Raw genomic sequence first — 23,480 nt, 5'->3', positions numbered from 1 at the left:
CCAGGATCATATGCAATTTGTTGCTGCTGATCCTCATAAGGTCCCTTTCCTAACAACATATCTAGATTTCTCTGAGGATAACCAGCTGCTGCATTTCGCCTAGCCGTCTCCTTGCAAAATTCCTCATTGGCAACCTTCCATAACAGGTATTGTCCTCCATTTAGCACAGCTTTACACATATTAGCCCAATCTGCTGGCGTCATGTTCAAGTTGTTAATGGATTCGACCATGCTTACAGTGAAGGGTGCTTGAGGACCATAGGTTGTTACAGCCTCTTTTAGCTGCTTCACTGTTTTGAAATTTAAAACTTGGTAAAATCGCTGCCCTCCTGCCTCAAATACAGGGCATGTTAATATTTGAGATCTTGTCTCAGGATCCCAACTATCAACTGCGGGGGTTGGGGACCTCCCAGCATATGGAGGTGGCCTTGTTAGTTGGACACTTACGTCCTCTGGTGATAGAAAGGTGTTAGTAGCAGTCTCCTGTTGTAACTTTCCCCCTGATGGCTTTTTCTGTTTTACACTTTCTTTCTCTGTCTGACTAGCTTGAGAGGCCTTCTCTTTTACTTGAATCTTTTCCTCTGTCTGACTAACTTGAGAGACCTTCTCTTTTACTTGAATCATTATGTCTTCTTCTTCCTCTACCATTGTCTGAACTGAAGGCTTTGGACTAAGCAAACAAGATATGAACGTCCACAATGGCAATGTGCCAACTGGCAGAGTCCCTGGGCTTTTCTTTTCTATTCTTTTTAAATCTTCACCATGATGGTTCCATTGTGATATATTTAACAACTCCTCCTTAAAAAGCCATGGGCTACATTTTTGTATTGTATCAACGTATGCCCTGATTGTTCTTGATTTTACTGAGATGCCTCCTTCCTCTAACAATTTACTTAACACTCTTTCAGTTTGTTTTTTACTAATTTCTGATCCCGTATTTCTACTATAATACAACCCAACAAGATAACGCCTAACAAAACTGAAACTGAGTGAAACAAAATTGGAACAACACAAAATCATTATAATAGTCTCCTGAAATGTCCATCCGTCCTTTCTCCCTATCTGTTCCTCAGATGTGAGCGGTTTTTCTTCCATCTTACACATCTCCAGGGACAGGCAACTTAAAACAAAAGTGAAACAAAATAACAAAAGAAGAATCTTAAAATGGCTACCCATCCTCTCGCCCTGCCCTCAGGGGCGAGCAGTTCACTTACCCTCAGTCGCTCCCCGTGCGAGCCACCAAATGCCGCAGTCTGGCTGGGCACAATCAGGAGCCACTTGTCAAAAGAAACTAACTTTATTTTTAGAACCACACACGCCAAACAAAACAGCCTCTCAGGAAAAACCCTCAGAGCCTCAACTGCCACCACCGGCTTTCCACAAGCCTCTCTCTCCCACACCAGCTTCTCTCCACCTCCCACAATCCTCCTGCTCTTGAGGCCGATTGGCTGGGTCACGTGGGCGGAGCCAAAAAAGTCCCCCAATGAGTAGCTCCGTGGTCTGAAAGGGCAGGGAAACAGCCCAATGAGCATCACCGCAGAGGAGCCAATCAGCAAGATGTTGCTGGGGCCGCTGTGAGCCAATCATCAGCCGGCAGCTGGAAGTTTGCTGGGGCCCCTTCGGCTGTGGCTCTCAACATTGTTCTGTGACTTTTAGAGTCCCAATTTTTAATCCCATTCTTTCTTTTTCGTTTCTGACTGCGTGAAATGATTAATTATTCAAACTCTCAGTGTGTTCCCTTATCTCACATCCCAACTTCGCATTGTGTCCCTCAGCCATATTCTCAACACTGAATTAGTGCCATGACCAAGGCAGCTAGTATTCGTAGGGTCTCACATGGTGAGGTAAATTTGTCAAAATTTGTCACTGAAAATTGCTATTATTCCATCAGCTTATTTAGTTGGCGGTTCCCCTGTCCTTTCACTCTCAGAAGATGATGTCACTTCTATTTAAGAAAATTGAAACCATGAGGCACAATTGGCCTCAGTTCCTGATTCCTTTCCCACCTCATCCAGATCTATACCCCACCTTACCCACAGGAGGTTTTCTTTCTCCAGTTCAAGGATCTTTTTGTCTACTTTTCTTGGTTACTGCAGTTCATTTCCTCCCTTCAATACTAGCCTCAGGTAACCACTAGTCTAATTTCAGTCTCTATAGATTTGCCTGTTGTGGATATTTCAGATGAATGCCTTCATATATTATTTGATCTCTCGTGTTGCCTTGTTTCAGATGGCATGTGTTTTTGAAGTTCATCCGTGATGTAGCTTATTTAATTCTTATTTATATATTAGTCATACTTCATTCCTTTTTATTGCTGAATAGTATTCTGTTGTGTGGATGTATCAGTCTTGTCTATAAATTTACCAGTTGGTGTACAGTTTACTGATTTTAAATTGTGACTCTCACCTCTTCTCAAAATGTCTTTAGCTTGACATCCCTCTTATTATTTTCTTGGTAATTTCTGATATTCCTTCTGTTTCTTTCATTCTCTTTTGCATCTACCTTTTCCCTGCACGTTTCTTTTTCCAAGATTTGGTTCATTGTCCACATTTCTCATATTTTTATCTTCTCTTTGTTTTGAATTGCAAGACTTCTGTGGCCACCTACACATTGACCTCACCAGAATAGCATGAGTATGTTATCTAGGTGCTTTCTAAACATTTCTGCCTTTTGTCTCTTTTTACTTGAACCTCAGCGTGTCTATAATGAATTCATCTTCTTTTCCTTCTAAACTTCCATCTAGTTTTTGTTCTCTGTACCATTTGGTGGCATCACCATTTCCTTTGTCACCTAAGCCAAAGGTGCCTTCTCCCCCTTTCCTGAAGCCATTTTCTGAGTCATTCCCTAAGTCTGGCAATATTTTCTTTCCTGCTGTGTTATAGGTTGTCTTCTTTTCCTGCCTGAACTTGAAATCTTTTAGAAATTCCACTGTGATCATGTAGTCCTGCTCAAAATTCTTAATTGGCTTCCTGATGTCTTAATGTTTTTCACTAACACCCTGTTTTCCTCTACATATCTACCTTTTATCTCTATAAATATTCAGATGATTCTAGCCAACCATTCTGTCCTCATCACCCCTCTATCTGGGCATGAGTTTGATGCTTCATCTATGTACAATGGCAGATAATTTCTTGATTTTTGTCTTTTTATTGTGTGCTGTGCCTTTGAGTAGGTTGTATCTGTTCTGCCGAAAATGGTGTTTAGCACCATCCTACACTGTTGGCTTCTGTTATTTAATTTCTACTTCAGGTTTAGCACAGCTGATACTTCCTGTGTTCCATAAGGTCTTACAGATACTTTCATTTTAAGCATACTCATTAAATTTAATTGCAATTAATCAATTTTTATGTATATTTCCCTCAGTGTACCATAACCTGTAAGTCACATTGCTCATTGTCTTAAGAACATTATAGTATTTTTTCTGTATTTGTTGAATGAATCATTGAATGATTAAAATGGAGAACACACTTTTTAACATCTTACTTACAAATCAACTTGGCCAGAGAGCTAATGGTTGGGAACAGTAATCAATGTTGACTTTTAGATTTTGAACTCTTAATCTGAGGTCTATGTGTCTATCAAGAGAATTCTGATCAAATTAAGAGCATTTTAGTATTACTTTTATTTTATTTTTGTGGTGCTAGAGACTGAACCTAGGGTCTTAAGCATGCTACACAATGCTTTATTGCTGAGTTACACCCCCAGCATCATATTTTAGCTTTTACTTCTCGCCCTAACTCTATTGTCCTCACTCTAACTCTATAGTCCTTAACTATAGGATGGGAAATCTCAAGGGAAGTCTCATCAATTGCCAGAACTTACTTCCTCATGTGTAATTGAAGGCCCTTTCAGTTCTAAACTTTGAATACTATAAAACACTATGAGAAAGGTAGATGACATCATGGAACAGACCCAATTTGAAATGTTTCTTTTGTGATGTTCACAGTATGGCTTACCACCTCTTCTACTTGTTTACCTACATAGTTCAGTCTTGCAAAGTAAAAGCAGTTAGGCCTGGATTTTGGAGAATGGGATACCCAATCTGATAACATATAAAGTGAATCAAGATTCTGTAATTAAACATTAAGGGGGCTAATGAAATTATATTTGTTCTTTGTTCATCCTAGATTTTAAGTGCTTTTGGTCTAAAAAGAAGGAAACAAACAAAACTCAATATATATAAAAGCTTAAGGCTTTTTAATGGCTAGAAAGAGTAAAATATGAAGGATTTGCATTAATTTTCTGTCACATTTGTATTCAATTTGCCATTTTGCATTTTTTGTTTTATTTTATTGAAGGTATTAGCAGATGAATATGACTCATCCATAGTTTTAGTAATATGATCAGCCTATTAAACTTTTTTTGAAGAGCACATAGTTGTTTATTTCTAAAAGAAAGTAGCAAGATGATGATTAAATGTTTTCCTAAACAAAAGGTAGCTTGTCATAAAAAAAATCACATTAAAAAAAATGTATTCTAAAGTAATTTTACTTTTAGGTTGAAACTATAAAATCAAAATAATTATTTTGTTTTCTTTGTATCTTAAGTATTAAATGAATAAAATTAGTAATCTGGGGGGATGGGGAGAAGAATTAATATGTGAGTAAAATACTCTGTATAGAACCTCTTAAAACTTTCATAAAATAAAGTGCAATTAGAAGTTCAAAAATGGCCTTTACAATGGTGTCAGAGAATGACACAGTATTAAAGCATTTTAAGGATCCAACCTCCCTTAGTTTCCTAACAAACTAAATACAGTATTTATGAGGAGAATCAATACTGTGAGATACTTGGGGTGCGGGGAGCTTTTAAGACCCATTCTTTTACCACAGAGAGCCTTAGAATGGAGTATTGTTTGTTTTCAGTTAGAATTTTATAAAGTGGTTTTCTGTTCAAATATTGTCAGTAGTGTCACTGTAGAGATAAAATTATAACCATTTGCATCCTCTGTTTCTGGTTAGAATGTTGTTTTGCTTTGGAGAAAACATTCCTATTTGGTTTAAATATTCAGACTAATTTCCCATCAGAATTACCTCTAACCCTTTTCCCTTCCAGTGCCCAAGCATCCTGTTTTCACCAGGCTCGCTGTCTGCCCTGGATGACTAATCGTCCTGGCACCTGGTGCATTCAGGCAGGCCTGTGCAGCGGAATCGTCATACCTAGTTATGTCTGCACACCTGATGTTTTATTAACCAGTATTGATTTTTTTACCCGGGGGACTTTTTTCTTCCTGAAAAAAGGCAACCTTGCAGGAGTGAAAGGCATTGCAGGGGATGAATTTCTAATGAACCCCTTCTTTCCCTTTTTGTGACTCTTCTTTAATGTAGCTTCATATTTTAAGTGCCTGAACTGAAATTTCATTTTAAGCAATTCCATTTTGATAAATCCTTTTAAATCTTGACTTTCTGTAAGGTTATTTTTTAAAGATTGTGCTGCTTGACTGAAATGCTTAGTAGTGCCTGTAAATTTGAGTATTTCATTATAGGCTGCAATGAAGCATGCTCACATGCAATGAAATACAGAGAATTTTGGACTTCTTGAGTAATGCTTAAAGAAATAAAAAGAAAGAGAAATCTCATGTCATATTTCAGGTAGTCCTCAAGTTTCTTCTAGATCATTTAGGATCAGTTCAAAGAAGTAAAGAAACAGTGCAAGTTATGAAGTAGCCTGATATCATAAAATGAATATGTAGCCCAACAGTTATTTAGTGACAGAAGAGGATTTTTTGCATTAGAATATAAACATTTATACTTAATATTTATAGTAATTCTTTTAGAGACATCCTAAAGCTAAGTGATAGTAAAGTACCTCTGAGGTTTTTCATCCTTCAATATGGGATGGATTATCCATTCAAAAAATAATATTTCGTTGTTTGTATGCATTTTTGCATTGAACTTATATGATAGCATAGATTTACACATTTGCCATAAATTAGGGGGAGTTTCTTAATCATTCCCTTCTGACTTTGTATTCAGCCGTAGGTTGGTTGTGCTTTCACGGCTGCATTTTTAATTTACTGCCTCAGTCCATCAGGCATTGTGTACAGACTGCATACACACCATTAGTTGTCAGTAGATGAGGGTCCTCATGAGTCATTCTGACAGCTAGCTTGCACTATCACAATAAAATAGGTCCTGTTCTGTCATTTCCCTGAAACTGGAAACAAGCCTTCTCCAAGGAATGTATATCTTCTGAGATATTACAGATCATTTATGCATTAAGCATCATCATTTTGAAAATGGTTTTATTACTAATTCTTTATTAATAATACATTAATTAACTGGCCTTTCTGTTCTATTTACAGTTTTTGGCACTGGGCACACATTATGGCAAGGTTTATTTACTTGATGTCCAGGGAAACATCACTCAGAAGTTTGATGTAGTAAGTATATGGTATAAAATAATGTATGTGTTAAACTTTATGCTCCAAATTTGTGCTCTAGAGTACTAGTTTTAACATTTTGTTTTAAGAGCATAAAGAGGATCTTTATCAATTAAAACAGAGAACTAAGAGTATAAATTTAAATTTTATAGTATATGCTAAAAATTTTATAATTGAACCTGTAGAGGAAAAGATCTGTATGTGTGTATATACATGTACACATATAAACACATTACATAATTTGACTGGGATTTCTTATATATATTTTGACTGGGTATCTTTTATATGTTAACTCCATATAAAATGTATTTGGATGAATATTATTAATTATTATTTTTTAATTAATTAAAGTCATTCATTTGACCGCAAATGGAACATTTAGAATACTCTGATGTGTGTTCTTTTAAAATTTTAACAAAGTGTCCAGGTGAATTGTTATTAGATGAAAAAATACTGCTATTGTTAGTTCATAGTGCTAATTTATATACCCTGAGAGTTTGTGGAAGCCTTAAAGTATGAACTCCCTCAGTTGGTGACTGGTATCACTTGGAAGCACATGACTTGTCATTTTATTGAGATACTACAAATAACTGAAAATTGATTGATCATCTTGCTAGATCAGTTTATCTCTTCTGAATATATGGAGCTAAAATATTTTGTGTGAGTGTTCTCAGGTTTGATCTTAGAAGTTTTGTGGATTGAAAGCAAAGCTTTTTATTATTTTTTAAAATTATGATTTGGAATCATTGAGGATAAAGGAAATGTTGAATTTGAAGCTTGATGTTTAAAGTATACCTTAAAAGAATCTATAACTTCCATTTTTGTGTGAATATTAATATTTGGGTTGAATAAGATGCTCATATTGGGGCCAGAAATTACTTTTTTGAAAAAAAAAGGAGCACCTGTTGAAAGATTCATCCTAAGCTACTAATGTAATTTACAAAGAGATTGCAGTTTCTAAAGGATCATGTGTGGAAAGGAAAAGGAATGCCTTGTTTTGCTTAAAAGAAATGGAACCACAGAATGGTGATAGAATCTTTGGAGTAGCCCAGAAAGGGAAACAGGCCTACTAATCATACTGACACCTCAGGGAAATTGTGGCTTCTTGTTCTGCTTTTGCATCCCTTTCAGGCAATAGGCATATACTTTTGACCCTCTCTCATCTACCTCCTGCACAGTGTACATACCAGCATACATCTTGATATCCTAAACATCTGGTGTTTCAGTTACCAACCACTAAAATGTGTAACTGGGCCAGAGCGTGTGTGTGTGTGTGTGAGAGAGAGAGAGAGAAAGAGAGAGATGCTATGCTTGTTTCTTCATCTTTAAAAAAGAGTTTGCCTATATGATCTCTTAAATTTTCTGCTCCAGTTTAATTATTTCTAAGAAGTTCTGCTGCCAAGTAAGTCTTTTTAAAAGTGTTGTATAGAAGTTGCAGTGCTTGCTTGCTAAGAGTTGAGGTATGTACTGTTGTAGTATTTCTGAAAAGCAATCCTTGTGTCTCTTCAGTGTATACTTTTAATTATAGCTTCTCTGAAGTAAAGTTTTATGTCAGGTTATCCTATATGCATTTCTTTCAGATGATTTATGATATACATAAATTTTCCCTAACCTTCAGTCCCGCCCCCCCCAGTCCTGCTTGTATGACATCTTTGAAATTAAGCTCTTTATAGCATTTCACCATTTTTTGGCAGGGAAGGATGACTGGTGCTATTTTTGTTTATTTGTTTACCCAAGAAGTTGATAGTTCACTGTGGGAAAATTTTACATAAGGCTAAGTCTTCTTGATGATCAGTATCATATTAAATGACTTTTAAGTTATGTTTCAGATTTCCATTGTCTTTTGAAAGAAGACTAAATCTTGGGCTTCTTATCTATGAAATTTTCCCCTTTATTCCTTTTCCTCCCCCTGTTTCCGATGATGTGGTTGCTTTGTAGGCCTCTGTCTCATTGCTCTTTTAAAAAGGAAATCTTTTCTAAAAACTGAATTTGTGAATTTTCTTTGAATATAATGATTGCCATATTTAATCAAGAACTTTTGTCTTTATTAGAATAAACACAATGAAATACAAGGATTTAAAAAAATTAATGAACAGACACTCCTGACTTTAGTTTTTAGTTCTAGGTAAAAAAAGTAATTTAAACTATTAACAGTAGACAAAATAATAATACTTTACATTTGCACAACTTTTTTCCCAAGAAATATCCTAACTCATCCATTGTTTATTTAGTTTAGATTCCAGTAATAGAATTATGAAGCAGTAGTTCCTAACCCTTGTTGATCAATAGGGTTTTGTTTTGACAGAGCGTACCATAAGTTTTGATAGAGGGTACTATTATTAAGGAATCACTATTTAAAAAGGTTTCCTAGGGGATTCTATTGTTTGAGTGTGGATGAAATCATTGCACCAGAAAGTCTCTTAACTTTACGTAAAATATATGTGATATAAAAGAAGAAATAACAAATCATTCTGCATGTTGAAGAAGGATATTTTTTTCTATTAATATTTTGAAAGAAATGCTGTTTAGCAGAATCTACTAAAAGTGAGCATATGCACTTCTAGGTACATGTTCAAGAAAAATGCATGCCGTGCAGATGTCCACAAGAAACATAGAAGGTTAGTGTGACTTATTTCATAACAGCTGCAAACTAGAAACAACCCAAATGTCCATCAGTAGTGGAATGGATACATAAATTGTGATGTGTTCTTAGCATTCAAAAGAATAGACTATCTAGTCAGGCATGGTAGCACTTGCCTATAATCCCTGCGACTGGGAGACTGAGGCAGGAGTGTGGCAGGTTCAAGACTAGCCCCCACAACTTAGTGAGATCCTGTATCAAAATAAGAGATAAATAAGTAAAAAGGGCTGGGAATATAGCTTAGTGGTAAAGCACCCTGGGGTTCATTCCCTAGTAATGTCAAAAGGAACATGTAATGACATGATATATTTTACAGATTTGATATAAACTGAAGAAGCCAGACACCCATATGTATTTGTTATGTGATAACTTTTATATACTATGCTAGAAAAGGCAAAACTGACTGTAATGATAAGAGATAACAGTTTGACCTGGGCGAAGAGAGGATAGAGAGTGCCGAAAATACTGACTCAATGGCTTCCCGGATATATACATATATAAAATACATAGGTATTTTTGAGTTGTATCTCAGTAGCACACATACATGTGTACGTATCACTGTGCATGTTTATGTGTCTTTGGCGGACCTTGGGCATGGCTCAAATTATCCCTGTCTGTTGAAGTAACCCTTTCCACTACTTGCTTATAAATACCATTGCCTTTCCTAGGTTTTTATCCTGTTCCAATATCTTTATGTAAATGAGTTATGCCACTGAGTTAGTCTGTATTCATCTGTGACTGTTCTCTTATTGATTATGATTAAGAATGACAACTTCTTTAATAAAAAAATGCCCAATAAACCTCTGACTCTGTTAGCATGAAGCTTTATTATGGATGTTATCATTCATGTTTCAGTGTATTTGAAAGAATATTTAGTATATATGTTAATTAAAATACTATAGCCATAATTTTTTGAGATTGACTAGATATAACTTAATGTTAATCCAAAATTACTTGATAAAGTTTTACTTAACTCAAGAGTAAAATTAAAATAAGCCTAACTTGTCGTATATAATAGCTCAAATTTCTAAGAAATTATATATAATAATACAGGTCAAGCTATATTCTCCTGGATAATTGTTGTCTTAATTGCTTATACAGAATATAATTATTACTTCAAAATTCTTAGAGAATCCCAAATTCCTTTAAAATTCCCACATGATATTTATGCCTATATAATCTCATTAATTATAGTAGTTACTTTTTCTTTAAAAGCCTTCATTTTTCTTAAATATAAATGTGTAGTTTTTATAAGTAATTAAAACTTTGAATATTAAAACTTAAGTAATTAGGAGTACTTACTTTGAACCAATGATCAAATTATTGTGCCATCTCTCTATTGAAATTTTGGAGCATTTTATCTTATGATTTAAGTGTTAATTCCTTTAAGTATGTTCCTGGAAGAGCAAAGAGCTTCATTGATTAAGCCAAATTTCTGCCATTTACCTTTATGTCTTTTTCTTCTTTTGGTAGAAAAAGAAGATGACGAGCTTTTGCTGTTATGACAGGAGATATTAAATGAATACTGTTAAACAGGATGATTTCAAAAGGAAAGTGATAAGAAAAAAACTGGGCTTATTGGATATTTTATGTTAAGATGAATATCAAATATTTGAAATTAATCTCTTAAGAGGAGGGTTGAGGAATTTCCTTGAACTGTAGGTTGCAGTCTACTGGTATTCCTAATTTTTTTAAATTTAGGATTAAATTTACAGACTCCATTCCTTAGTTGTTAATTAATCTTTGTGTTCATATGCTAACAAAATTCCAGAATTCCTTAATTCATAGAATTTGTTTTAACTCACTCCTCCTAGGTCCCTTTGCTTCTGGTCACCCTTTCCAGCCCAGTCTTCAGCCTAATCATTGTGTCTCCAATATTCCATGGCTCCTCATGACTTCCCAGATACAGTCCTAATTAGCTAAGCATTCCAAACCCTGGTCATGACCAGGAACTACCTTTCCAATATCCAATATCCAATATCCAATATCTAGTTTCGTCCCTCTCTAGTCATTATCTTCTGATTATTGCCCTCAGCATGCTTGCTCCTAAGCTTTTAATCATGTCTTTTTCCCTAGAATGCCCTTCTTCAGTTAAATTTTATTCTTTCTGTGAAGTTCTTTCCCTGGATTATTGTCCTGAGTTGTTTTCTTGCTCTGAACTCCTGTATAGTTATCATTTCACATGTAGTATTGCTCCTTGTCCTGTCAGTTGGAGCTTCCTGTTCAGGTCTTAGAGGGCAGGGGCTATGTCTTCTGCTATGCTCCTTTCCTCTTCTTCCTTCTTGTTTCTCTGGGGGAATTTGGTATTCAGTAAGCAGATGTTGGATAATATAATTTTGAATCATACCCATAAATGATGTGTTTTTTTTTTTTTTTTGGTCATTATTCAGCCTTTCAGGAGGACCCATGGGAGCCAGGTCTTTGTTCTCTTATGTATTAGTCACTCAAGAGTTCCTTACGATATTTATAATTAGAAGCTTTTATATTGTTATAATATAACAATAATGTTATCTCCTGTAGACTGAATTGTGTCATCATCTCCTTCTCCCTTCCTAATTCATATATTAAAGTCCTAACCTCTAATGTGATAACATTTGGAGATGGGACCTTTAAGACGTGATTAGGTTTAGATGAGGTCATTAGGGTGGGGTTTTCATGATGCTGTTAGTGTACTTATAGGAATAGATACCAGAATGCTCCTCCTACAAGCCCCAGGAGGCTGCAGTCTGTAAGCCATGAAGAGAGAGCCCTTACTGGAAACCACCATGGTCTAGGATTTTCAGCTTCTAGAACTATGAGAAAATAAATCTCCTTTGTTTAAGCCACCCTATGTTTTTTTGTTATGGAAGCTCAAGCTACTGTGAGATCTCAACCTTAAATTCTACTTTGGAAAGAGAACCCTCTTTTTCAACAGTACATAACAAGTTACTAATGAATACTCAGACCTTTCCTAGTTGCTATGAGTAATTCATTAAATCTTCGGAGTTTAGAAGCTGAGACTTTGAAAGATCATTATAGATAGAAAATGTGCCAAGTAGGGAAGTCTGAGCTTGAGTTCTGGTTATGTGCTTCATGTCCACTCCCTTTCCCATCCTCCTCTCCTGGTGCACTCAACACCTCCTTGGCATGAGTTGGCATTCTTATTAAGTCACGACCCTAACCTGAGTAAAAGGATATTTTTGTGACTAGTGTGTGAATGACCATGGCTTCATTTTTCTCTGTAGACATTGGGACTCAGCCATTGTTCAGATTGCACCCTGACCTTTTGTTGCTTTATTGGCTTAGAATTCATCTCTAATATAAATGAGTTCCTAGTATCTTTGTATTGATATATAAATATTTGGAGGATCACCCATTTTTTTCTTCAAATTTCATCAAGGAAATACTTTTATTCCCTAAAAGTTCAATGTACCTTTAATATTCTTAAATTGCATTTTTAATATTCTTACACACCTCTTTTATATTTTGTATGACTTAATCATCTCCTCTGTGTTACCTCCATTAGAGTATATGGTATATTTATTGAGATTCTTTCACTAATTTCATTCTCCTCATGGAAAGCTAGCTTCTTGAGGACAGTTGCTTAGTATAATTTGTCTTGCTGTCCTTAGTTCTCAGCATAAATGCTTGGTAGAATTAATAGAAGTGAATAATAGATAGAATTTGGCTAAACTGTTAAGTGCGAATTTGGCTAAACTGTTAAGTGCTTGGAGGCTGAGGCAGGAGGAGTGCAAATTCAAGGCTACCTTAAGCAACTTAGTGATACCCTGTCTTAAAATTAAAAAAAAAAAAAAAAAGCACAGGTATGTGCCTAAGTGGTTAAGTGTCACTGGGTTTAATCCCTGATACCTCAATGCCCCCCAAAATAATTTGATTGAACTAATACAGTCATATGCTACATAATGACATTTCAATTATTGATGGACTACATATACTACAATGATCCCATAAGATTATATCTCCCAGTGATGTTGTAATCAACTTAGTTTATGTAATTATCCTCTGTAATGTTGGTCCAATCATGCAGTTTCATAACACATTTTTCAAAGTGAATCTCTGTTGTTAGCAGCAAAAGACTATAATCCCAAGTCTGAAAAATTCCATGTCTTTATAATTTTCCAGATAATCAAAGTTTTACATCTTCCTTTCCGACATTGTAGTTATTGTGTATATGTTGTGGGAAATAATATGGACATGACCAACTCTTTGAGAGTTAAGACAGATATCATGCAAAAATTATTCTCTGAACAGTCCAGCTTTTTCATAAAATTGTGGCCATTGTGATGTTGGGGTAACTGTTCATTGAAAGACTCTTTGGAACAGATCTAAAAACTTAAACTACCTATCCTTGAGCAAAGAAATGCTGCATTACATTTGATCTAACAGTACTTGCTTATCAAACTCAAGCAAGTATCATCAATAGTGTGCTAGTCAAAATGTGGCATCATTAATTGGGAAGCATAGCCTGTATCTTTTGATATGATTAAAATGGTACATTGTTGGCCCAAATGTGCCAGTGCCTGTAATGGTTGTCTAAGACTGATTGACAGGTTTCAGATTCTCCTGTGGTTAAAGAACCTGTTTTCTATATTTGGGCACAGTATTTGAGTGATAAGAGATGTGTCAAATGAGTTGAGAATTACTTAAATGGGAATCATTCTAACTCTGATAAATGATGCCAAGGAAATTCATATTTCCAATTTCCTGCATTAAAAATAATCTCAAGTTTGTGGAATAAGTATTTATAAGTAGTTTGATAACTTTGGTAGCATCTATACATCTAAGTGGCTGTGAAAGCTTATTCAGAGTTAAGGATGCTTCTCTCATTTAAAGTGTCATACTTACTTTACAGAATATTGTATATCTCTGACCTTTTTGTGATAACTGCATTTGGACAAATCTCTCTTAAATAGCTAAAATGTAATATTTTTTCACTAAAGGAAATTACCCTGGGATTCCACATATTTCAAAGTCAGGGTTGAAATAATTTTTAACTATTGAGAGCATGACTTTGAACAGAATGGTAGACTAAGGCTTATTGTCTGAAACATGTAGATTTATTTCCTTTTTCAGGACAGAGTGCTGTCAATTCTGATAGTTCTTTTTGAGGATTCAGGCACTTTTGTCAAGTAAGACTATGAAAAGGCTTATGAACAAGGCTGAGACTGGAGAGAACCTATAGAAACTGAAATTTAAGGTGAATTTTGAAAGATGAATGCTTTCAGGAGTAGCTATTATATCTTAACACTTTAGCTTTTTTTTTTTTTTAAATTTAATTGATAGGAAGAAGAAATATTAACATTGGGTAAAGGGGAGTAATGTATACCACTAAATAGACTTGTTAGGATGGCTTTAATTACAAAAACTTACCATATCATTAGTGGGGATGTGGAGAGACTGGAACTCTTACACACTGCTGGTGAGTATGTAAAATAGTATAACCACTTTGGAAAACAGTTTGGCACGTTTTTAACATAGTAAATATAAACCTGTCGAACATTCCAGCCTTTTCACACTTAGAAACTGAAAGCATATATATATTAACATGATATCAATATTCATATCAGTTTTATTCATGATAGTCCTAAGCTGGAGACAATCTATGTGTCTACCTGTAGGTAAACAGAATGTGTTATATTCATATAATGGCATTGTACTCATCAATAGAAGGAATGAACTATTGATTCATGCAGTAACTTGGGTGAATTTCAACTTTATCATGATAAGTTAAAGAAACCAAATCATGCCACATATTATAAGATTACATTTATAATCATCAATAGAAGGAATGAACTATTGATTCATGCAGTAACTTGGGTGAATTTCAACTTTATCATGATAAGTTAAAGAAACCAAGTCATGCCACATATTATAAAATTACATTTATAGAATTATGGAAAATGCAAATAAATACATTGTGACAGAAAGCAGATCAATGGTTGCCTAGAGTTTCATCTCCGAGAAAGAATCAAGTGCTCTGAGTGGTAGTCTGAAAATCTTACTCCTTGTGGAAAAAATTAATATATTAGAGCATTTTAGGTGGCTCAGTGACAGAAATGATGTGAGACCTACCATAATTATACAAGAAAAGTTTCTCAAAGTATAAAGTGGGTCTGTTATTGCTTGGAGTTGTCTAAGAACCAACTTTTCAGTGCTCTGTATACTTAATGAATGATCCTAAATCCTGTAATAAAACTAGGATGAGCATCCTTGGGTGAGTTGGGAAATCTTGTGACTGACTTTCTTTATGAGGTGAAGTCTCTAGGTCAGATGCTATCAAGGTTTTACTACAGATTGTTACATTTCCCTACAATTAGCTTATACTGAATTATATTCCTGTCAGCACTATTTGAAAGGGTATTGCTATGTCTTGTCGCCAACACTGGCTTCTGTCATTCAAAAATTCATTGCCATTTAGAATTCTAGAAAATCAGAAATTTATTGATTTAGTTTGCATTTTTCTGGTTACTAATGAGACTGTTTACTCTTGAGAATTGTTCATATACTTTGTTTTAGTATATGTGTGAAATTCTAAATTGATTTGTAATTTAAAAATTCATTGCTTACAAGCAGAAACAACAACATTGAAAAAGTAACAACATTGATCAGGGTGACTCATATAATGGCTCAAAATTAGAAAAATTAAGTTACTAAGTCAAATTTAACCCTTGCCAATCTTTCTACTATAAATTAAAACATTCACAATTTACTTTTAGGAAAACATCCACTTTCACACTATATTAATATTTTAAACTTAAACGTTATTGTTTTCATATGCTTGTATACTTGTTTTGATTATTTAAGTTCTATAAAAGCTGTAATCATAAGATGTTTTACCAAGTTTTCAGAGTATATTTATTTTTGTTAAAATGTTACTTATGTAATGAACTCCTACAGATCAATAAGGAAAACCCAAACAAAACCAGAATGAAATTGGGCAAACAATATGAACAGGCAGTTCTCAGAAGAACACTGAATGCCCAATAGCTACATGAAAAGATGTTCAGTTTCTGTAGTAATCACAGAATCATAAGGGAAACATGAAGTAAAACAATAAGATACCATTTTATACCTATCAGTTTGGCAAAGCTTTTAAATGTCTAATCAATACCAGATACTAGAATTGGGAGCTGTCCTCCAGGGCAGCATATGAAGTATGGATAATACTTTTCTTTGAAAAGTGAAAAAAATCTTCTAGTCTGTGACTTTCTTTTTCATTTATGGCCTTTGCAATTCAGAAATTTTTAAATTTCAATGTAGTTGTTATGGTTTAGATCTATAAATGTTTTCCCTGCCCCAAACAAAAACTTATTTTTTGAAACCATAATCCTCAAAGTGGGAATGTTCATAGGTTGGATGATTAGATTATGAGAGCTATAACCTCATCAGTGGGTTAATTGGCTTGATGGATTAATAATTTGAATGGACTTTAAGGTGGTAACTATAGGCAGGTGGGGCATGAGTGAAGGAATTAGGTCACTGGGGCATGCCCTTGGACTATATCTTGTCCTTGGCTCCTCTCTTAATTTCTCTGCTTTCTGGCTGCCATGAGCCAACAGCTTTCTTCTGCCACACCCTTCCACCATGATATTCTGTTTTACTTCAGGCCCAGAACAATGGAGTTGGCCCATGATAAGCTGAACCTCTGAAGACATTTTTCCAAAATGAACTTTTCCTTCTCTCAGTTGTTCTTGTCATTATTTTGATCACAGTGATGAAAAACTGACTACAACATCTTATTTATAGTTTTTAATTTTTTATGTTTTCTGAGGGAAAATTGGGTTTTGCTTTTATTAAAATATCCCATGTTGTGAAGTTATCTTTCTGGGTTTTCTTCTAAAATTTTTAAAGTTTTGCTTTTTATGTTAAGTTTTCACTTTTCCTCAAGCAAAATATTCTCACTGTACTATGAGAAATATTTTTGCTTGATATTATGACACAGAATAAAGTTCTTGACTTGCTGGGAAAAGCTTACAGTAGTCCTCCCTTATACGTGTGAGAGAGATTTCAAGACCTCCACTGTATGCCTGAACCTATGGATAGCACTAAACTCTATTTGTATATATATATATATATATATATTATATATTTTTTCTATACATACATATCTGTGATAAAGTTTTACTTATGAATTAAGTACAGTAAGAGATTAGCAACAACAATAAAGTAACAATTATAGCAATACACTGTTAAGAAAATTACCAAATCACTACTCTTGTCCTTTGGAACTATTATTATTACAGGCCAGGCTTAGAGTCAGAATCCTGCTTTCCAGCCTTTGCCTTGTATTTGTTTAGTTTGGGCAAGTTAAGTAATAACCTCTTTTTTTTTTTTTCATTTTCTTTATCTATATATGGATTACAGTCACACCTCTGATTTGTACGACAATTTGGGATATTATGAGAGCCAATACATGTAATATATGTAGTGCAAGACTTAGTAAGTTAATCGTTATCTGAAGGTAGATCAAGCTGAGCCTCAGTTTTTACTGCAGGCATTTCCCATGGTTTCTGAAGAACTGTTAGTTTTTAATTCATTCATATGGTTGGTTTTAATAATATCCATTTTATATAAAACAGGTAAAAGGGGAAAAAAGAGAAGTTTCTGTGATTCACTCACATTCACTGCCTGCTTCATTAGAGCCTGTGTTTATTTGGGAGGGGTAGGTAACCTGGCACAAATCACCTGGCACAAATAATGTTAAGAAAATGCTTACTTAAATCAGTAGTTTTTAAAAATCATTTGCACTGTAGATCTAGTGAGTTGACTTCAGGAATTTCTTCTAAATGTAGAGATGTTGAAACTTGGTTTACAAGAATTTTCTTTTGAGAATTTTTTGAGAGATGTTGGTCTTCTTAAGGAATGGTTTAAATGGGGGAATTGATAAAGCAGTGTTTTTATACTAGAGAGCATTATAACAATACGTTTTGTGGTAAATACTGCTGAATTTCCCAGGCATGGCGGTGCATGCCTGAATCCCAGAGCCCAGGAGGCTGAGGCAGGGAGATCACGAGTTCAAAGCCAGCCTCAGCAAAAGCGAGGCGCCAAGCAACTCAGTGACACCCTGTCTCTAAATAAAATACAAAGTAGGGCTGGGGATGTGGCTCAGTGGTTGAATGTCCCTGAGTTCAATGCCCTGTGCCACCCCCACCCCCAAATTTAAAAATTATGGCTAAATTTGTGAAGTGTTATGTAACTTCCCTTCATCTTGTGTTGGAAAAATAAATAAGGGATTTTCTCCTTAACAACTTAATCTCAATTAAATTGATGCATTGCCTGCCCTTTTTAGATAAGTGATTTTTGGCTTTCCTTTATCAACTGTTTAACTTTTAGATAAACAAAGTTCATTAGCATTGCAACTGCTGTTATTAAGTTAAAAATAGAAGTGAGAAAAATAAGAGAGACTGTGTTTACTGCAAACAGATTTTTTTTTGGAAGTGCTGGGCTTCTAAAACTCATTTTTAAAGAATAGTAATGTGCTTTTTTCCCCCTTTCTACCTACCTGGTCTCAGGCGGGTGACAACTCTATTTCTGTTGCCTTGCTTCCTATGGAAAGCACTTATTATTCTCTTTAGTGAGTTTCATGTTCTGGAATTGTAGGATTAGATATCCTGTAGACTAGCAGTCTTGGGGCCATGTCCAACTGTAGAGGCTGCTGTATTTACCATGTCTGTCTGTCACTAAACCCATCAAAGTTTATTTTTTTGCTTAATATTAAAAATAATTCAGATTTGTTGAGATGTATGATATAAGAAAACATCTATGTTGTGAATTACTGTTGTACCTTCTCTGTTGTGTTCTGCCTCCACAGGCTGACAGCACTAAGCTGCTCACTACACAGTCCTGCCAAGGGACAATCCTTTTAATTAGACAGCATATCTTGTTTCTTTTCAATGGGACCTAGGGGGACTACAAAGTAAAGTCTCCTATTCTTTTTTTCAACCTTATTACTTGAGCCAAGGAAAAAAAATCACTCTGACTGATTGCAAAATCTAGGTTTTCCATATCCCTGATAAATATTATCTCTTCAGAAGGCCCTATTTTCTCTGCTTCTTAGTGTTTATTTCCATCTCTGTGACTTTTATCTTCTGACATCTGCCTCCCATCATTCCCTGTATTTCCTTCTGATGCTTCATTTAGCCTATTCTTTCCTTAGCTAGTTCTTTATATTGCCCTCACTCTTGTTCAATTCTTGATTGGATCTCACTTGGGGTATTATACTAAAACCCAGCTGATCTTCCTTCCTAATGTCTCTTCAAATATTTCCTGCCCAAGTAGTCTTCCTAAACAATATTGAGATTTTGTCACTTCACCAAAGACAATCAAGTGATGCCTCTGCCTGTGGAATAGAGCAGCTCTTCTGTGCAGCGCTCAGGACTCCTGTCTTCAGCCTTGACAGTATTGTCCCTCCTCATGGCCTATACTGTGCCCATACTTTGTCCTTTAGCTCTGCTGGAATGTGCTTTCTGTCTCTACCCATGGAACTGCCCAGTATCCCATCTTCTCTGTCACATCATCCTTAGTCCCTCCATGCAGAAGAATATGCATTTGGTGTTTGATAGTTGCTTCTTATTCCTTCAGGAAATATCTCAAAAGAAGATGTTCTAGTGTTATAAAGATTATTTTCCCTTAATATCATTTGGAGTGTTTTGGTAATATTAGTTGCTTTTTTCATTACATGCAGTTATTAGCGAATTTGTCTCCTTCCTTATTCTCTTGCAACAATCTGATAACTTAGTGACTGCCTTTCTTTTGTCATTTTTTTCTGTCTTTGGTAGTTATATGTATAACTGAAGAGAATATTTGCGCAGTTTAAGAACAAATAATTTTCATCATATTTTATATATATCACAATTTTGAAAACTGTCAGTATTATTTTATTTCATGTTATTTATATATGAAAAAAAGGTTTATTTTAAACATCTTTTTAGCTTTGGTATTCTAGTAGAGTAGACTGTTTCACAATTACATCAAAACCAAGTGCAATGTTTTGGTATATTCTCAGAAATTTTTCATCAAAACTGAATATTAGGAAGAGAAATTTTTGTTCGCTCCTTATGCTGTTTTTGAGACTGATATTGATTTTCATAGACGGTCCTGTTAGTTTTCCTCTTATTTGCCAAACTTACTATTGTAGGAAAACATTCAAGGCATCATGGGGAAACCAGCATGCAACTTGTCCAAGATGTTCATCTGAACTGTTAAGGAAATTTACCTTCTTCTCATTTGCAACAGGATGTGGCTATCACAAGTTCAGGGGAAATGAGCTCTAACTCTGGATTCACTATTCATCCTCCTACTGCAGAGGACAACTGCAGGGTTTTAGCATCCCAGAAGGTCCCTGTCTCAACCTTGAGTAGTATTTCAGGGATTCATTAATGAGGGCAAGGCCTCCATTTATTTTGTTTACCTCTCAGTGCCTGGTATCCAGTTCAGTCCCAGGCGTGTGAATAAAAGAGGAAACATTCACTAAAAGCCTGTTTTTGTTGTTGCTCTTTGTTTTCTTGTAGTAATGCTTTGTAATCAGTGCCCAGCTTGTGAATAACTGTCTGGATATGTGTTTACTGTCTGGTGTCACATGCAAGGCCAGTTCCTACTATTGTCCACAGGGATGTGGCAGGCACAGGCAGAAGCAGATGAAGTTTAACAGAAGGAAAACAGCTCTAGGAATCAGCAGTATGCCAGCTTCTCAGGAGACAATCCCTTCCAAATCCTCACTGTGCTTTTAAAGGTTGTTAGGATTTAGAAAACGAACATCCATCTAATAAGTCTTCCATAGATGGAAAGGCTGTTTCTGTGCCCCTGCTGCTGCTGAGTTGTGTCGTTCTGGCAGGGCACAGCAGCAGGGTGAGTGTCTGAGCCTTTTACTAGTCAGCTGTACACACAGAGCTCTTGGTCTTGGGCTCCAGGTAGGGACCGCAGCTTAGAGTATTAGGGGTCAAGGGAGGTTGTAAATGCCTGTGGTCTCATAAATTTACAGCATCTAAGTCAAACTCAGTGTGCCCTTATGGGGAGGTAGTTAAAATCTCGTGGTTAAAGGCTATTTTTATTATATTTTAATTAATTAATTCATTAATATATTTATTTTTGTGATTCTAGAGATTAAACCCAGCTATGCTAATGTTCTGCCACTGAGCTGGGAGTCCAGCCTGGAGGACATGTTTAAAGAATAAGAGAAGAAGCATTTAGGAGTATTTCAGTGATTAGCAAAAACTGATTTTAAGCATTCTTACAAATGCAGAAAAATTAAACTCAAATGTTAACTTAAAACAGTGATGACACAATGAATAGGCAAAATTACCTTATTTTTCTTTCCAAACAAGATGCCTCTTCTACAGAACTTGTTTCTAGTCTTTCAATCCCCAAATGAGTTGATTTCGATTATTTGCAGGATATTAAAGTTTAAATCAAGGACATTTATTTTCTAGTAGTATAATTTGATTTTTAGGTTATTAGAATGGAAGTTATATTTAAGTGGCAAGTTAAAGTTATCTAATAATTAATTTTTTTCTTATCAAATAACATTCTTATAGTAGACATTAGAGAATATAAACAGGGCTACCTGGAGATACATATAAACAGTGTACCAGCATACTTTGGTCATTTTGTATTATTCACATCACCTTTGAGCATTGGGGGAGAGTGCCAATGAACCATAAAGCTACTTTTCTTGAACTACCACAGCTTTGAAATCATAGGAAAGGAATCATATACAGTTCAGTAGTTTGTAATATTTGGGGAGCATTTGTAAATTCCTGGACTATAATCATAGCAGACATCTCCTCAAATGATAGACAAGGAACTATTAAAATAGCAATATTGGTATGCTCAATTTTTAACTACCATATAACTTAGTCAAACAGTTTTCACTTAGAAATCAGTTTTGCTTTTAAAAATAGGGGTGGATTTCTGAAAGTATAAATTGATAATACTTGATGACTAGTAGAATAAAAGGATATTTCTGTCAGCTCATCATGTAGAATTTTATATGTAACATAATAGCCAGCTGTGCTACATTTCATCACTTATATCTTCTGTTTGTTCAAAGCAATAAAAAAAGAATAAGCTGGCTGCTTTTCATATTTCCTAATTATTTCTCAAATTGAAATGAATTGCTACTTATAAAGAAAGCATTTTTCCCGATCTGCATAAATAGCAGCTTCTGTTAAAAGTTGAAATATCACTTAAAGAGCCTCAAATTAATGTAGGTTTTCAATCTTAAGAGAGGCAGAATCATGTGTAAAACCTTATAAGAAGATATGTTTCTTGAATGTTCATTTTAATTATGAAATATAATTAGCATCCCAGGGACATGGTTGCCACAATGGACTGTCAGCTTCTCTTCAGCTGTTCAAGCCTAATATTGAACATTGAAAACATTGGGTCCCAAGAGAGCAGGGGCATATCGGAAGTTAACTCTTTCCATTGAACTATTTTTGAGGCTTTACATTCTTTAAATTTTCTTATTTTTAAGAAAGTAACATGACAAATTTCCATTTCTGTTTTCATCTCTTCTATTCTTCAGTTGCCTTCTAACAGAGCTTTTGTTTATGTATTTATCTATTTTCTGGTTACATGAGGTGTACCTTAAATTTCGAAAGAATGATTCTCACCTCTGCAACTTCCTTGAGCTTTTCTTCTGCCAGCTGCTTAGTTTAAAGTAGAATTTTTCTCTTGTGGGGCTTACAGGGAGGTGGGCAACAAAGTGAGTTATTCTTCTGAAATGAGGAGAGAGGGTGATGTGGAAAAACATGAGAGGCATATCCCAACCAGCAAAAAAGAAGTTAGATATCTTCCCAGAAGAGTGGATGCTTGCATTTAATCTTACAGGAAAAGAAGGACTTTTCTAGGTGGGGGAAGATGAAGAGGGGATTGTTCATTGCTTATTTTAGGCCAAAGAAAAAGAGTTAAAGAGAACATTTCAAAAAATCAGATGGCTAGAATCTTCTGGATCCTTTGGTTCTGACTAGAAATGAGCCTGGTGAGGTAAGTGGAGTCAGATAATGAAGAACAATTTTATCAATATGATGACCATGTATTTTAATTACTCAAATTAGGCTTTGAAGGCAAAAGGGTCTCTGTTAATAATTTTCCTTATGTCTGGTAGTATAGTTTAATGGTAGAGCACATACTTGGTATGTGAAAGGCCCTGGGTTCAATCCCCAGCACCAGAAAAGAAAAGAAATAAAATTACTCATAGATAGCAATCATGAGCAGATACTGCTAAGGGTAAATGTGATGTATAGTCTCTATTTGAAAGAGTTAAGAAGCTTCTTCTTTAAAAAGGGTAGTAACATATCTAATTTGTTTTTAGAAGGATGACCTTGTGATTGACAGTGTGGAGAAGGTGAAGATGAAGAGTATGTGCGGGGACATGCATGTGGGCTTGTTTGGGAAAGTGATATAAATTATGAGACCATCTGCCATAGCAGTAGTGAAAGGATAAATTTGAAAGACA

The 23,480-nt window shown here is 35.1% G+C and overlaps 1 protein-coding gene across 2 annotated transcripts in view; it reads left to right on the top strand.

The window, feature by feature from the left end:
* The window catches only part of Vps41 (VPS41 subunit of HOPS complex), a 169,255-nt gene that overhangs the window by 39,362 nt on the left and 106,413 nt on the right, over nt 1–23,480 (top strand). The window contains exon 4 of one of the 2 annotated variants that reach the window (XM_015490238.2): nt 6,304–6,381. In XM_015490238.2, the coding sequence (XP_015345724.1) occupies nt 6,304–6,381 (78 nt within the window). Of the gene's footprint in view, nt 1–6,303; nt 6,382–8,980; nt 9,000–23,480 lie in introns of those variants that run through there. The other variant, XM_048786477.1, reaches the window with a different exon arrangement.

Source organism: Marmota marmota, unplaced genomic scaffold (assembly GCF_001458135.2).
Source record: "Marmota marmota marmota unplaced genomic scaffold, marMar, whole genome shotgun sequence".
Taxonomy (NCBI): Eukaryota; Metazoa; Chordata; class Mammalia; order Rodentia; family Sciuridae; genus Marmota; species Marmota marmota.
This window is presented reverse-complemented; position numbering and strand designations above follow the sequence as displayed.